The sequence below is a fragment of the Annulohypoxylon truncatum genome (genome assembly GCF_022578515.1).
Source record: "Annulohypoxylon truncatum strain CBS 140777 unplaced genomic scaffold F4807scaffold_16, whole genome shotgun sequence".
Classification (NCBI taxonomy): Eukaryota; Fungi; Ascomycota; class Sordariomycetes; order Xylariales; family Hypoxylaceae; genus Annulohypoxylon; species Annulohypoxylon truncatum.
The window spans coordinates 487,644-503,836 of record NW_025953802.1 but is presented as its reverse complement, the minus strand read 5'-3'; the positions used below and the strand labels follow the sequence as shown (position 1 = coordinate 503,836).

At 49.5% G+C, this 16,193-nt stretch overlaps 4 protein-coding genes across 4 annotated transcripts; 3 read left to right on the top strand and 1 right to left on the bottom strand.

Annotated features, from left to right (window-relative positions):
• The first annotated feature begins 275 nt into the window (after positions 1–275).
• F4807DRAFT_426168 (uncharacterized protein) lies at positions 276–4,846 on the top strand. The gene is made up of 4 exons (XM_047998021.1): positions 276–3,697; positions 3,762–3,818; positions 3,869–4,072; positions 4,272–4,846. Exons 1-4 carry the CDS (start codon positions 570–572, stop codon positions 4,393–4,395), a joined length of 3,513 nt encoding a protein of 1,170 aa, XP_047854257.1. The 5' UTR covers positions 276–569; the 3' UTR covers positions 4,396–4,846.
• A 575-nt stretch (positions 4,847–5,421) lies between these two features.
• Positions 5,422–5,836, top strand: F4807DRAFT_88545 (uncharacterized protein). The gene has a single exon (XM_048003603.1). The coding sequence runs from the start codon at positions 5,573–5,575 to the stop codon at positions 5,792–5,794; it is 222 nt and encodes a 73-aa protein (XP_047854256.1). The 5' UTR covers positions 5,422–5,572; the 3' UTR covers positions 5,795–5,836.
• A 2,359-nt stretch (positions 5,837–8,195) lies between these two features.
• F4807DRAFT_88549 (uncharacterized protein) lies at positions 8,196–9,121 on the bottom strand. The gene is made up of 2 exons (XM_048003604.1): positions 8,632–9,121; positions 8,196–8,529 (listed from the first exon to the last, which is right to left on the bottom strand). Exons 1-2 carry the CDS (start codon positions 8,895–8,897, stop codon positions 8,301–8,303), a joined length of 495 nt encoding a protein of 164 aa, XP_047854255.1. The 5' UTR covers positions 8,898–9,121; the 3' UTR covers positions 8,196–8,300.
• Positions 9,122–10,721: 1,600 nt separating this feature from the next.
• On the top strand, positions 10,722–13,709 carry F4807DRAFT_88472 (uncharacterized protein). Its single transcript, XM_048003601.1, has 3 exons — positions 10,722–11,131; positions 11,212–11,368; positions 11,427–13,709. The coding sequence occupies exons 1-3, from the start codon at positions 11,076–11,078 to the stop codon at positions 13,029–13,031; spliced, it is 1,818 nt and encodes a 605-aa protein (XP_047854254.1). The 5' UTR covers positions 10,722–11,075; the 3' UTR covers positions 13,032–13,709.
• Positions 13,710–16,193: the final 2,484 nt, after the last annotated feature.

Here is a 16,193-nt window from a genome sequence, read left to right as displayed (position 1 = left end):
TACAATTAAAAGCACAGTATGTATCAGTGCTTTTGATTGTTTTCATCCATACTACATTCTTTACAAAACGATATCGTTTGCGCCACTCTTTTCCTGTTATTTTATTCTATTTTACCAATCGATCTGCGATTTTGATCCAATTCATTTACTCGCAGCAAGCCATATTAAACACACGCCGAGGCGTAAAATAGGTAAGCAGCCTTGGCAGTACTTTCTTATGTACCCCGCTGGGCGGCGCTAAGGCGTAATCACCTGGTTACCACTTTAACGCGACTTCTGCCTTCTCAACTTCGCGCCACCAAATCTTAAACTCTCTCAATCTTCAACCTGAATGCATCACTTCCCACTCCGTCAGAACAACTTTTCCCGTTGAGACCCTCAAGCGCGTGGTTTTCGCTGTATACAGCGCACCTTGAATATATTATTTCCGATGAGATCCAAGTCGTGATCCTCATATGCTTCGATTGACATGAAGTAGCCAACCTGGCAGCTTCACGTTTGCGAACGTCCGCAACAATACTGACCAGTGCTTCAAGTACTCCGACCTTCCTCGACTCGCATCCTCCACTATGGATACCTTCCTTTTCGACGAGCTAGGTTTCGGCCGGAGCTCTGCAGACCCTGACAACCCTAACAACCCTGACAACCCTGACAACCCCGGCGTCACCATTAAGGAAGAGGATGTCGACTTTGATCAGGAGAATGGACAGTCTCTTCAAGGCATTAATTGGGCCTTTCAAGAGGAGGAAGATGAGAAGCTGATTATGGGATTGACCGGCGGCCATGGTGAACCGGGAGCTGGTGGAATGGGGATGCCTCAAGAATTTGCGGGCTTCGGCGATAAAGAGATTGATCAAACCGGCAAGGCGGAAGATGCCATCGACTTTGAGGATATTAGTGATAGCGACCTCTCAGATGTTGGTTCTGATTCCGGCAGGGGCGCAGGTATATCGCAGGTTCCCGGCCTTACGGAGGATGAGGGCACCAGCCATAATACCGACAATATGGAGAACTTGGAGGATCTATTTGGTTCTGACGAACACGACGTCCTCCCGTCTTCGCCCCTTGCTGCCGAAACTACGGCAAGCCGACTATCCGGTGGCTTAACCATGCCTACTGGACTTATGTTCTCCAGTACGCTGACTATGCCTACCGCTTCGGCTGCGCCGCCTACCTCGACTATACCCAAGGTGGATACTCCAGTAGTAAAAGATGGTGATGTCTCGGATGACGTGTGGAATAAAATGTCTTTCGAGGAGAAACAGCAGCTTAACTTTCCGACATACACCCCATCTATCGACAAGTGGATAAATCAGGTGAGTAAGGAAGATTCGTCGGGCCAGAAGGCTCCGGAGAGCAAGGAAGAGCTCTTGGCACAGAAGTTTCCTCATTTCAAGAAGAACAAGAAACTTCACTTCAACAAACTATTCCCGGAGTGGCCGGCACAGTACATGTACAAGCAGCCCCCCCACAAGGATCGAGACCCACCCGAATTTGTGCCCACCAAACTCGAGCTAGAGCTCGAGGCCGACTCTGCCAAACTGTTTAGGATTCCCGTCACCACTTCAGCTACTCAGAGAGTTACCGAGGATGATGACGACTGGGGTTTGGACACTACAGAAGGTGATTCGGATAAGTCAGAATCAGGCGAGTCCCTCGTTGGAGGTTTAACAACGGACGAATTTACTACGATTTGTGAAGAATGGGACCCCTCCGCAATGTCCGGCACTTTAATCGCCCACGACTCTCCCACTAAAGTTCGCGACGAAGACATGGACGATTGGGACAAGGAATTTGAAGAGCTGGGGCACATGGGAACAACCCAGAAGTTCAAGCCCAGCCTCCCAGAGGTCCCGATGTACGACACCTTCTGCTCTGGTGATTATCAGAAAGCGGCACGGTTATTCGGCAAACGTGTCAGACTCGACGACAGTGACCCTTACCTCTTACTCACTCGGAATGATGACTCCCAGCGACCATCTAAGCGCCTGAGAGTTGAGGAGAAGACCATACGGATGACAAATGACCAGCAGAGGAGGGATGTCTTGCATCACTTCAACATCTCTAACGACAGCGAGTATGATGCTCTTAAGGTAAACCATAAGAGCAAGGTCCGAGCTACTCTTTCGAATCTCGCTGTTGAGCACAGTTTGCCCGCCCTCAAACTGACGTTCCCCTTCTACCGAACGAAGGTTCATGGTAAACCTTGGGAGCACCACCGAAAGAGATATGACCTGGAGAAGATTGTCAAGCATGCTATCGGAGTTCGTAAGCCTGCTCGAATTAGGCGCAAGGAAACCAAGGGTCGAAGTAACCAGGAAATCTTCAAGACAACTCGAGACCTCAGTTTGAATGATAACTCCACGGCTGTTCTCTTCGAGTACTGCGAAGAATTCCCGATTATGATGTCGAACTTTGGCATGGGTAGTCGCGTCATTAATTACTACCGCCGCAAAGATCGTAACGACGAGGATAAGATCCCAAAGCTCGATCTTGGCGAAGGTCATGCGCTGCTGCCCGAGGATAGATCTCCTTTCTCCATCTTTGGAACCGTAGACCCTGGCGAGACAGTTCCAACGTTGCACAACGAGATGTACCGCGCTCCTATCTTCAAGCACGAGCCAAGGCCGACCGACTTCCTCCTCGGGATCACCACGAGTGCTTTGGAGGGCCCAAAGTTCTTCCTTCGTAAGATCGACCATGTGTATACTGTCGGCCAGACTTTCCCCTCGTTGGAAGTTCCTGGCCCTCATGCTAGAAAGGTTACGAACACGTCGAAGAACCGTCTCAAGATGATTGCCTATCGCATGATGAAGAAGAAGGAAACCCAGGACGTTGGTCTTGCAGAGATCACGCCACACGTCTTCGAGAAACAGGACCCCCAGAATCGACAGAAGATGAAGGAATTCCTTTCATACGACAGAGATAGGAAGACGTGGGTCCTACCAGAGGGTCAGACATTAATGGATGAGTCCGCCATCCGATCCATGATCAAGCCAGAAGACGCTTGCCTCATCGAGGCCATGCAGATAGGACAGCAGTTATTAGTGAACGCTGGCTACGATCCCAAGGATAAACTTGATGACGATGAAGGCGCGGAAGAGCCACTAGTTGCGAGGATGGCTCCGTGGGAACTTACCAAAAACTTTATAGATGCGAGTGCTGGTAAGGCCATGGTAGCCCTTCATGGCGAAGGCGATCCTACTGGTCAGGGATTAGGATTCAGTTTCATCAAAACATCTATGAAGGGCGGTTATATCAATGCCGTCCAGGGTCCCATGGCTACTTCTACGGATGCGATTGAACGCGAACGTAAGGCGAACGGCGGTCATTCGTACAACGTTAAGAAGCAGCAGGACATGTACAACAAAGGCATCGAGGATATCTGGAAGCGACAAAAGAGTACGCTTAGCGATCCGACTACTCACGAGGACACGGATGTGCTTGACACGACTAACGAAGATGATCGCTTTGAATCAAGACAACCCGACGCAACTCCCGCGCCCATGGACGACGGTCGTAGTCAGTTCAGTCGTCTAAGCGCGGCCAGTCGTTCAGGCAAGAAGAAGCTTAAGATTACCCGTAAGAAAGTGAACGAGGCGGGTGAAGTTAGTACGGAGGTCGTAATCCTCGACGACCCGGTGGTGATTAGGAATTACCTCAAGCAGCGTCGAGAGATCGAAGATAAGAACAGAGAGTGAGTTTATCCCATGAGTCGCAAAGTACAGCGCTCCAGTCGTACTAACTTGCCTTTACCCTAGTGTCTACAGTTTGCAGCCGACGGCTGATGCTGACGACAATCGTGAGAAGCAGAGACTGTCAGTCAAAAAGGCAAAACATCTCGCAATATTTGCTAACAGTTTTACAGCGTTGATAAGGAGCTTTCACGGCTACTCAAGAACCAGGATCGTCGCCAGATCCGCGAGAAGCAAGGCAAGGGCAAGAGAAAGAAAGCCGGCGCTGGTCCCGACGCCAACGGTGGCGCATCTCCTCCTGCCGCCGATAAGACCGCGGGCACGACGCGCAAGTGCGCGAACTGCGGTCAGGTGGGACACATCAAGACAAACAAGAGGTATTGGCACCATTGTTTCCTTCAAGTTTGTTAACCCTACACTGAGGATAATACTATGACTTGAGTCGTACTGGGCCTGTACTATTGCTTGCCCCGGTTGCTCTACTCTAAACCATCCCAGCATACTCATTAGCTTATCTCGAGTTTATCTGCACATTATCTAGCAATCAGTGCTGTGCGCTAACTCTTTTCAATTTAGCAAATGCCCTCTTCTGAACGGCACGATTACCACTGCCAACGGTGGCGCTGATCACGGAGGCTTTGGTTCTTTTGGCGCAACGTCTGCCGCGCCATCTGCCGGAACACCGTCCGCCAACGAGTAGGCAAGGCAAGGGAGGTCGCAGCGACGGATAATCCCCTGTCTCTCCCCGGAAGAGTCATGGATGAGCTTCGGACATTTGGCGCAGATGGCTAAGGTAGATGTGAGCTGCTCTTGTCATTGCCTCGCACACTGCGCCATTTCCGCAAAGCAGCTCAAGCACGCTCCTTTTCTTTAACAAAATACGTTTTCCTTCGGCATATTTACCCCCTACAGCGGCATGCAGAACCGTCAAGGAAGTAGCCAAAAATGGAAGCATTAGCATGGCGTTCAGGTTAGGGAATGTCCCCATGTACCTACTACGTCGTTCATGAGGAATATACATTTTGCTTTCAATGATGATATGTCTAGTGCGACCATCCACTACCATGTGGTTGGACGGCACATGTTTTCTGCAATGCAAGTGGTCTGCTCCACCCAAATTCCTGGGAAGTAGGTGAGCGGTTAAGCAAGACAAACTAATGAATGCTAGGCGACCCTATACGTATTCTAGAAATGTTCTATTTGTTCTATAGCATGGCAGCCATGTGCGCGAGAGCCTGCATGTGCTAAACTTAGTAGCAGCCTAACAGAAAGGGGTGTGCCGGTTGTGGTGCGTGGACCATTGGAACCGCTATCCCACTAGCCTTGGACGTAATAGAAACTGTCGCGCATTTCGTGCTATGCGAAGTATTTGAGTTTTTATTGCATTTTGTTCATTCTCCTTACGTAGGTGGAATGCATGTGTCACTGCTTTTTGGGGGTGGAGGGGAAGCAAGAGGCTTTTCCTTTCCTTTCTTTTTTCTCGATGATCTTCATCTTTTGCCCTCTTTCGAACGGCATCGACAGATCTCATACATACAAATTGGGGTAAAAAGTGTAGCAGCGGAAAATTTGTAAGGGAGACCACAGGTCGCGGTGAGAGATGGTGGTGGTAATCAAATGCGACGGTAACCTTGCACGCGTGGACTCAATATTGCGACGTCATCTGCGAGTAAGAAGCTGGAGAGGTGAAAAGGCGGCGAACCGAGTGAGGAAATAAGAGGGGATGAAGGGCGGAACTAGGTTAATGACTGCATGTCATACACATGTACACACTATAGCGAAAAGAGACTGATGCGGGTGTCGTCTACTTGGGATGACGACGGGATGTGCCGTGGGATTACCGTCGAGGGGGATTTGTGTTAGGTACCCTATACCCTATGCTAATGCTGTGCACCTCTCCAGCCCTATACTCCATTATCTTCTGTCTCACCGTCTATCTACAGAGCTATTTTCCCAAGTCCCAAGGTTACCTTCACTCCTGCCTGCCGCGGACCCGTAGGGCAGATTGTGACACGAACAAAAACACCCAGCAGAGCAACGTAGCAGCGCTATCCGTAAGAGTGTCGCTAATGGAAACCATCTTGGCGGGGAATATGTAACATTTACGTGCATACAAAAAATGTCTAAGTTTGGGGGCGGGCAGGCAGTGGAAAAAGAAAAAGAAAAAAAAAAGGCAGAGATAGCTAGGCTGTGCGTAATCGGTTCCGGAGCTCCGGACCCGATCTTTCATTGCCCACAAGGCCTGCCAGGCGTTCGAAGCATTTTTTTAATCGACAATTGCGACGTTGAGGTTTCGTATATCTTGGCAATGCGATCTTACACATAGCCAGTTTGATAATGGAAATTGTGAGATTTTCGGTGCCGCCGTCCCTGGCATTTGTGGGTTCGACCCGAACCGCCAGGGGCCCCGTTTGTCTTTTCCTTTTTCTTTTTTTTTTTTGGTCTTGTTTCGGTGGAGGGAGAGAGTGTGGATAAGCTGCAAACTTGGAGCTATGTAGCTTGGCATTCAAAGAATCCCGCCCCCCGTGGTGGCTCCCCGCTGTGGCTCGGCGTTCGATGCCGGAGGCCAAGAGCATGGTTCACGATGCTTCCACCGTAAGGGCGGGACGATGGCCCCCCCTGAATATCTGAGTATAGGGCAAGGGGTCGACATGGAATCTGCCTTGTAATTCTCCGCTAGAAGATCCTCAACCTAGTTACAATGCAGCAGAGCTAGAACGAGCCATGGATTCTATCCCGGCAGCTGCCCGGTTCCCCTACTCGCCCTGCTTGCCCTACCAAGCAACTATTTGATGCTAATTGCATGTCAATTATGTGCGTTAATTACCTTCCTGCAGACGAAGCTGAAAAGTGCAAAATGCGGTATTACCCCCTTTGATAAGAGCATTATCTCATCGAGATGAGGAAGGGGGACGCTTAATCGGCCCTAAGATCATGAACAGAATTCTGTATGGACGAAATAGTAGAGAGGATGGGATTAATTAGCCCAATGCAGGAGACTTACATGGCGCGGTATATTCCTTCAGGGCAAGCCGTATTACGTATCGACCTTGTCAAGCGAGTGGTTCTCGCCCTTTCATCTTTCTTTCTTACTATTCCTTTGCTCTGTCAGACATTGATAATCTCCCGCAAAGGGAAAGCTGGAATGTCATCATCTCAGGAGCTTCTAAAGCCCTTCTGGAAGCTCATGTGTTGGATGTTGCACAACGTGAGAGCGCGTGTCTTTGTTCGAGCGGGATCGTGATCATGCAATCTGCAGACTGCAGGTACAAGGCGGTATGTATGTAATAATCCTAATAAGCAAGCGTTCCAAGGTTCAGTAACAAAGAAAGTGACGGTAACGATTCCTACTCGGCCGAGCAGGTCAGGTTCTCTGTCGAGTTTCGAAACATTTTCTCTTATTTTCCTTCGATATGTCAGACCTAGTCAGCTAATGGTATAGGGACAGTAACATCGTCTTCGTCCTCTCCGGTGCTAACAATCCACGGAATCCACACTAAACAATAAACATCCCACAAACATGAAAGACTTGCACAAACAACAAGATGCCGGTTCCCCAATTCCCCAATTCCCATGTGATTATAGCCGGGAGCAGTCGACGCCCAGGCCTTGAAGCAAGGAAGATCCCTCAAGGGGGTAAGGAAAGGGGGTTAATTATGCCACTATGTCACTCAAACTCGCCGACTCACTCAAGCCAATATAGCTCGGCCAGTAATTCGGGCAAATTATGATGGATCCGGGACAAATTAGCCCATATTAGTTTACATTAGCCCGCATTGGAGGAGTAGTTCGTGGGCTAATTGGCCAGAAGGGGCAGCAAGGTGAGGTATTGGCGGGAACTTGGTGGAGCTCTGCTATAAATAGCTATTTTTAGCGTTTCGGCTCGGCTGTTGTGCATGGGGGTCGAGTTACACACGCCAACCCGGGTCCGGGGGGCCACGTCCAGATATTGTACGTATCGTACTATGTAGTACCTTTTCCTCGCCCAGCCTCGTTATATTGCTTGCAGCATTCAGATAGATGGATAGTCCAATTACGTGTTTCTTACATGTTTCTCGCAGATAGAAGGGGGACCTTTGCAATTGAGAAAAGACATCTGCTATGTACTCTTGCTAGTCCGGGCGCTTAATCGACATCTTAGATGCCATTCGATGTCGGCTCCGATTTCACAGAAGGCTGCGCCGCCAAGCAACATGAATCCTACCGTCTCTCCAACTGTTTTTATCCGAATTTCTCTCCTATGATCGTCTACTTGACCGTCCCGATTAGTCGTTCTTGTCGACCTCGTGTCACTGAGATGTTGTAACAGCCCTAGGACCTGACGCACGTTGGTGCAGAAGAAGTCGGCACCGAATTGGTAGCTTCGACACACAATTGCCGTCGCGCTTAGATCCATTATTTATGCCTCTGAATGGTTGATGAAGTTAGAAACATAGACCTTGGGTAACAACGGCGATGGGGAATTTGCCATTATCCTTCATAACGCCTTGCGTTTGCGGCTTCATCTCTATTCTGACGTTCTGACGGAGGGCACTGTCGATTATACATAGTATACAGACCTGTACTAGCCACAGAGTAAGCCCGAGAAAAAGTGCTATACTGTCGCTATACTACATCTAATATACAACCATTACGATACATGGTTCGTTCTAAACTTGGAGACGCGGACAGACGCGGACAACAAATCAAAAATCTACAATGCGAGACATAAATCCAGGAACCAAAACAGTAACCACCAATAGCCATCAAATCTGAGGAGGGAAGTAAGTAGACCGTTCTGGGCTTATTTCCCCGGATCCGGCGTTCGCAGATCTCCGCAAGGGTCCTTCGCTCCCTACGGATATTATCCATATGAAGTCAGAGTGGGAAAAGCGCTATATGGGGAGAGCAGCCGAGAAGCTGCGAGCTGCACGGCGCAAGGAACTTGGAAACGTACGAGTTTACACGTTTTAGTGAGCCGTTAGCGAGTTTGGCGAGCGGCAAAATTAATTGAGCTTTGCGGTAGTTCGAGTACTTTTCAACCATCAAGAAAAGAAAAGAAAAGAGAATGGGAGCACATGGGGTTTGGGGCATTTCGACGCCGCTGCCGTGCGACTTCGATATTCTTCTGTAAGGGCGTTCGAGAACCTTACTCGACAAAGGGGCCTTTGTTGACATAGCGAACGTGCTACTGTCTCTATTACTGAAATCCATACTGTACATCTTCCAAGCCGACAGTGTACTTGTGAGGCTCTAGCAAATGCGATAGGTTGTGAAGTCAATTTGGGGGCCGTTTCAAGTCTTGAAACTTTTCTGCGGATAAGGAGCTTAGAGTCCGTAACCGGCAAATCGCAGTTAAGGTTATTGGTTTAGCGGTTTAGCGAGATGGCCTGGCAGCCTGGATGGGCAGGATGGCTGGGGGCAATCTGGACGGAGACTTTTGTCACTATCGCAATTATCGTAATGTGATTCGATGACGACAGAAAGGAAAACAAACACTGTGCGCATGTGGTTTTCTTTGAAATTCGAACCCAATTGATTGTCACCTTGGTACGAACAATGGTCAATGATGATCGAATTTTATTCAGATCTCGATTTCTCTGTCAGTCCGTGTTCCCTTGTTCCCGGTTCCTAGGGCTGTTCGGACAGTGAACCGTACTATGGTACTTTGTCAAATGTACCTGGTAACGAAGTTGTAGCGTGTCTTTGAAAGACCCGGCTTGCTCGACTTGTAAGGAGCCCTGGATACTAATGGAGAACTTTGTGCTCGTCTAAGCCCCACGGGTCCGATAGTGCCCTGTGACCGTGGGCCGTTGGTTTTGCATGTCCTTGCAGCCTCCGCCTTTTTATCCATTAGAAGCACCATAGAGCAGGTGCGAACAACAGAAGCAACAGGCTTGAACGGGCTACAGGAGAAGCGGCCAGGGCCCTGCGGGACTCGGTCGCGCTACACAGCTAGGGCTGGGCTGCTAGGAAGGTACATCACCGTACATTGGTTGACCCTGATTTGACCTAATTAACCCTTGGGCAACCCTTGAGTCGAAGCTCTGACCATCCAACCATCAGACTTACATAAGATTTGGGTACATCTATTCCACGAATTAGCTAGTATTTACCATACTAGTTTACCACCTGGTCGAGGCCCTATAGGTACACGCATACGTGACTTCCTGATGTAGTGTGGGTAAAAGTGTGGCACAGGAAGTAAAAAAACGTGCTGCAGCGATTGAAGAGTGGGCCGGCAAACGGTTGACCTACCTAAGAAGGGTTCCGCTCTTAGCGAAAGAGGTTAGGTCGAGAGGTAAAAAAGGTACGGATCTGGATGTACTGGACTAGCAAAGTGTCTAGCGTGCATAGCTTGTTAACAATGTTAGGCAAGTGCTTGTCCTGAAGAGTGTGACACCATCCCCCTCCTACTCTTTTCTTCCCCCCCCAAATTCCTTGAACCTTTCCCACTTTCTCAGTTTCTCCCGCACACAGAAAAAAAACTCGAGTGAACACGATTCCGTCTATTATTAGAAATCCACGCCAGATTCAGCCCCATCGTCCTGCAAGTCCCAAGTCCCAAGTAGTGCAGCGATTGATGTATTGTATCAATGTATATCTTCGGAAACTGAAGAAAAGACGACAAATCCCATCATAGCCTAGCTTTCTATCGCACATCGAAGTGCATTGCACTACACACAGGCACATAGGAAGAGAGAGATTTCTGTTGATACTTCTACCGCGACACCTCCACCTTTTCTGTCCAGCACTATTTCCCTACTCCTCTTCCGTTGTGGATAAACCCTTTCAAATATCATCGGCGAGCCAGCCGTTTCAAATTTTTAAACTGGGCTATTCCTCTCCCTTAACCATACTCATCTCATCCTCATCTTCGTCCTCATCTTCGTCCTCATTATCTTCTATCATCCACTTCTTCCACTCACTATCACTATTACTACTCCTACTCAACTGCCACCCGACTACTACTCATCATTAACCAACCATCACTCGCACTCTTCAGCTCTTAGCCCTTAGCCCTTAACCCTTCAGCCCCCTTCACGTCAGATTAAGTCATCGACCGAATCGCAAGCCTAGTATATACTGCTCCTAGTTCCGCTACCGTTACTAGCCCGAACTATCTTCCCGCCTGTCAGATATAACTTTCTTTTAATCTTCCTCATCGTTGAAGCTTCCGGAGACGACAAGAATCGCTTTTTACGCCTTTTCATGTCACTACCCGTCGCGGTGTCGCTATCAACCGAATTAAGGGATCTATAATCGCCCAGTTAAGAATCCTACGGCGGCAATTGAGAGGCGGAGCCTTATCATTTAACCCACGACCTTTTTTTCTCTCTTTTTTTCTATACTATTTCTTTTTCTCTATCCATTTATCGCAAATCTACAGATTAGATCAAGATGGGACGGAGAAAGATTGAAATCAAAGCCATTAAGGATGACAGAAACCGTTCTGTGTAAGCTTCTTTCTAGCGATTGAGAACCCTCAATCTGATTACGTTTTCCCGCGTCAGCGGCTAATATATCTACCATATAGCACGTTCCTGAAGCGAAAAGGCGGTTTATTCAAGAAGGCGCACGAGTTGTCCGTGCTCTGCTCCGTCGATGTCGCCGTGTTCATCTTTGGCCAAAACAAGAAGCTTTACGAGTATTCCTCGAGCGATATGCGAGATCTGATTACAAGATATCAATATGTCGGTTTTACCCAGCCCGCAGAATATGAAGTGGCAATATGATTAACAGATAGAATAGCATGGCGGTCCGAACGAGCACAAAGGCCCTCACGACTATAACGGTGGCGATGACGATGATGACGATGATGGCGAGGGCACACCACCTCACGGTCACGAAGGGTCTGTCGAGCCTCAGATGATTCCTCCCCACTTCCAAGGCCAACCTCCTTTCCCCCATCTAAGGCACCACACTCCTTCCGCGTCGCCTCCCATTAACGGAATGCCATTCGCGCCTCGAGGCCACACCCCACAGCCGCAAATCGCATCCCGACCATCGTCCAGAAATGACTTCCGCCGCGACCTACGTGTCCCTCAACCTGGCGCCCCTCAGCAAGTCACGAACGGCTACGCGTACATGCCTCAGCCTGCCATCTACAACCCGCAAAGCCAACCTACCTATCAACACGGTCTTCCGCCGGCAGCTCCGGCTCAATATCAATACGCTGCTACCCAACAGCACGCTCCGGTCCAGTCGTATATGGAGGATCAGCGTCGGTCATCCGTGCCTCCTAGTTACCCCCAGCAAGGCCCTCCGCAGAATCAGCAACCGCGTCCTTCTCCGCCGCAGCCAACCCACCAGATGCCTCAGCAAACTCCTCACATGTCTCCTCCGCAGCCGCCTCCCCAGCATCTGGAGCCACCGCAGCAGCAGCAGCATCAGCCGCAGCATCAGCCGCAGTCGATGCCAGAACCCCAACAACTTCCTGCACCTATGGAGCCCAAGCATGAACCACTCCAAGAGAGGACTGGCCAACGTTTGCTAGATACGACGTCGGCGATTAAAAAATTGCCGCAGCGTAAGGGACACAGCATTTTTACTCCGATCGACGAGAACCAGTCAATCCTGTCTATGCACTTGGATTCTTTCAACGCGGAACCCCGTGGCAAGGATGATGTGAATCGGTCCCAATCTGTGGATGTTGGCGCTGTATCGCGTGCCAAATCCGACTCCTCTCCACCTCTGCCGCAACGTTCTAACACCTCTAACCTACCTAATTCGCGCAATTCTATACCTACAATCCCCGAAACCACCTTCACTCCTCCTTCTCGCTCCAACAGCTTGAAGGTCGGCGGTGGTTCGCGACCCCGCCTAAAGGTCCAAATCCCCGAGGAGCAGTCTGAGGCCGGTAGTACTGCCGGCGGCGACACGGCTACCTCTCCCCGCACCACCACGGAAACCACTGCACAATCCGCTCGCCGGAACGGTGTAGAAGGTCCTGGGGCTGGTGTGGTCCTTCCGCCTCCTTCACCCTCGGCGTCGGCTATGCTATCTGCGGGGGCGACCGGGCCTCCCAACCCGTTCGCTAGACCCCATCCGCAGGCTCAGAACAACAACAGCATGAATATCGACACCCCTGTCTCAGCCCTCCCATCTAGGTTCCTCAACAATGAATTCTTACCGAGCCCTAGTAGTTTTTACCCCGAGTGGAATTTTCGAGGCAGCGACAGCAACACCCTCCCAAGTCCTCTAAATTTCGCCACGCCGGTGGTCGGCTCGGGTCCTTCCTTTTTAAGGGATGATAACGGGCCGAGCACGACGAAGCGAAAGAGCCCGGATATAACCGCCGGTCATTCGGACGGACCGGAAGGTGGCGAGCCCAAGAGGATTAGGGTTGACGGCTAGTCGCTCTCTAGTGTATATCTATCTCACTGGCGCTATCCGGTTAACTACCTTTATGATTATTCTTTGAGTTAAAGGCTTGTTTATACCGCGACTCGCAATTGTACAACATCTTTATAGAGCATCGGAGGGCATCTGCAACTGGATCACGAAGAGCTATTAGGATACCTCCTAGTGTGTGTTTTTACTTGGCATTTGCTGGCTTGAACTTCAAACTGCGGCGGATTCGCTCGTTTATGTCTTGCGCCATGCAACTCGTTTTTACTTCGCAGCATCGGCATGGCGCTCAGGCGTTCTCATCATGGTTATTTTTTTTTATTATTATTATCTGATTTTACCCTCGATCTCAAACCTCAAAATTTTATGCGAATCGACAGCTCGCTGCTGCCGGTGCCGGTTGATTTAGAGAGACGGACATGACGAATGAGTAATGGAATTTGTGATTAACTAGCTTCATCGCATTCTATCCGGAGAAAAAAAAAGTTTTGAGACGGAAACTTTTTTTTTTGAGATGATCATGGGGCGGCGTTTTTTTGTTACGGACTTGTACACTATATATCTAAGGTTGTTAGAGATACCAGAGGCGGATGGGAATGGGCACATGTTACCAGATCCTGAATGAGACTTGCATTTGACTTCTGAAATCTTTTTTACTGTACCACTTGTCCTGTGAAGTGTAGATTTGCGTGTGCGTTTGAAAAGGGGCTTGAGTACAACGGCACTTTGACGATGATGATTGATGATTGTGATACTGCCTACCTACGTAATCGAGCTTAATGTTGATATTGACTTTGGAGAGGAACTGGGAGCAACCACCAATGGTTGATAATGGATACGGAAAATCTCTAGGATTCTAGATAGATAGCTGAATCCTACAGGTCAGCGATGACGTCGTGGGGAGCTGGGGATCGGGAACGGGAGCCAAGACTAGACGTAAAGTAGTAATCTCTGGCGTATTGGAGGGGGGAGGGGAGGGAGAGTTCAGCTAAGGCGGATGTGAGCTGAGCTCAACATACCTGGATAGGGTACCTACTTACTATAAGTAGGTAGGTAAGTGGTGAGTACCTAGAGCGAGGCAGACTGCAAACTTGCTTTCCTACTTAGCATTGGTCACGAGATGCCGCGTCCCTCGTCGATCTCTCGCCCACTACGGACACGGACAACGGCAGTGAAAATGGCGCCGGCCTTTTTCGTGTTCCCCCGCGGCGTGGCTTTGCCGGGTATTGGGTAGGTAAGGTAAGTATTGGGTATTGCTGCTGTGCCGTTTCCGGAGCCGCATTAGGTACCTTAGGTAGGTAGGTTCTTGGTGAAGCTAGGTAAGAAATTTTAGCCTTGGGCCGAACCGGGACCTGACCTTATTAGCCCCTTTTTACCTTACATAATCGGACGGGAGGGAAGGAGGGGGTTAGGAATGGCGTGGAGGGGCAGGAAAGAGTGTTAGGGTGGGAGAAAGAGGGTACTGAAAGAGGGAATGTAAGCAGCACGTAACCGTGGTTCCGGGAAACGCGGCGCGGACCGTGGGCTTGGGCCATGGATGGGGGATGGGGATGGGGATGGGGATTTGGGTGAGGCCAAAGACCATGGTTGCGGGCTATGCGGTAATAACGATATCCTATTTACCGTATCGTACCTTAGTAGGCATGCATGTATGTATGTATGTAACTGCAAAGAGACACGTGTGAGTGGATATGGCATGTAGGTTGGTAGTAGATGTAATGGATGTAAGTACCTACCTATGTAAAGTAACGGATCCATCCCTCTGCAAGTACCTACGTAGATATAAGTAACGGAATACCCAGAAGGGAAAGTAAACGGCCCCCAAATCCTCGAGCTTAAAAGTCTAGGTCGGCACGTTTTCACGCTACCTGTATAGTGTGTATGTGTAGGTACATATGCAGATCCCGCGCCATCCATATAACCTTCTGAGGCGGCCAGATCCTACATGAATGGTTGATGACCTACTTGTGTATCGAGATTCCATGTTTTAGGCCTGCATGGCCACATGGATAGGTAGGTAGGTAGCGTATTAAGGGTGCTTATGGCTTTGAGCTAGACTTGGCACGTTGTTCACTGCCAGGATCGGTAGGGCTGACGCGCGCGGAGTAGGCTATTACACGTGCGGATGGACTGCGGGTGAGAAAAGGGGTGGGGAGCCTGGGGGATTGGATGTTGGTTTGGGTGTATGTAGGTATGTATGTATCTATGCCGTGCATTGCGAGATTATGTACGATTCGAACCATGTATTTACTTCAATACTTGCTTTGGTACATCGAACTAACTGCGTACTTAGGTCGGTATGTAAGTTGGTGGCCCCATCGGACGATCTGCCGCACATTCTCATACACCTACACCCCTATCCTGCTTTGCTTCGGCCATACTTTGATCTTTCCTCTCCGAGAGTAGTGTACGCAATAGACCTTGGCGTGTGAGTAGCCGTATCGAAAGCATCAAGTAAATTACCCCTATTCAAGTTTAACGTGGGTTAAAAGTACTATGTAAGCAGTGGCGGTTTTAGGGCAAGATTCGTAGATCCCCATAAGGCAGCTAATATCTCCATCAGCCAGTAAAAGACGATAATGCCTATAGCTTCGCATGACCTTGCCGTAGAGCTGTTACCAACGCTAAAGACGATGAGGTCATCACCAGGTAGGCCGAGCTAAGCTATTACATACACAGACGCGGGGGCGGCGTGGGACAATAGTAGGCTCGCGGTTATAACTCTCAGCCTGCCTGGACAGAAATGGAGCGAATAACAAGGAATTATACTAGCTAGGACGTATGTGGTGAGACGTTGTACCATACCCGTATATGTACCTGGTTGTCCAGCCTTCTATAGCTCTGACGCAGACTCGAGCTAACAAATGAGAAAGCGACATGTGAGATTAAAAAGCCACCTGCCTCATGATTCCGCTCAATGCCTCGCAACTCCGCGCTCGGTGTCCCGAATAGGTAGAATGCATCAATGGCTGGCTGGCTGGCTGTGGCTCTCGTTTCCGTACGACTTCTAGCGCATAGCCATTGGTCGATCGTGGCTTGATTAATCTAACAGATTACAGATGGTGAAGCTTTTCTTCAAATTAAGCGCGCGTCAGACCTATGGATGAAGCAGGTGCAGAAGTGGGAAATGGGTAAGGGGGTCAACAGCCGTAGAGGCTACATTACCTA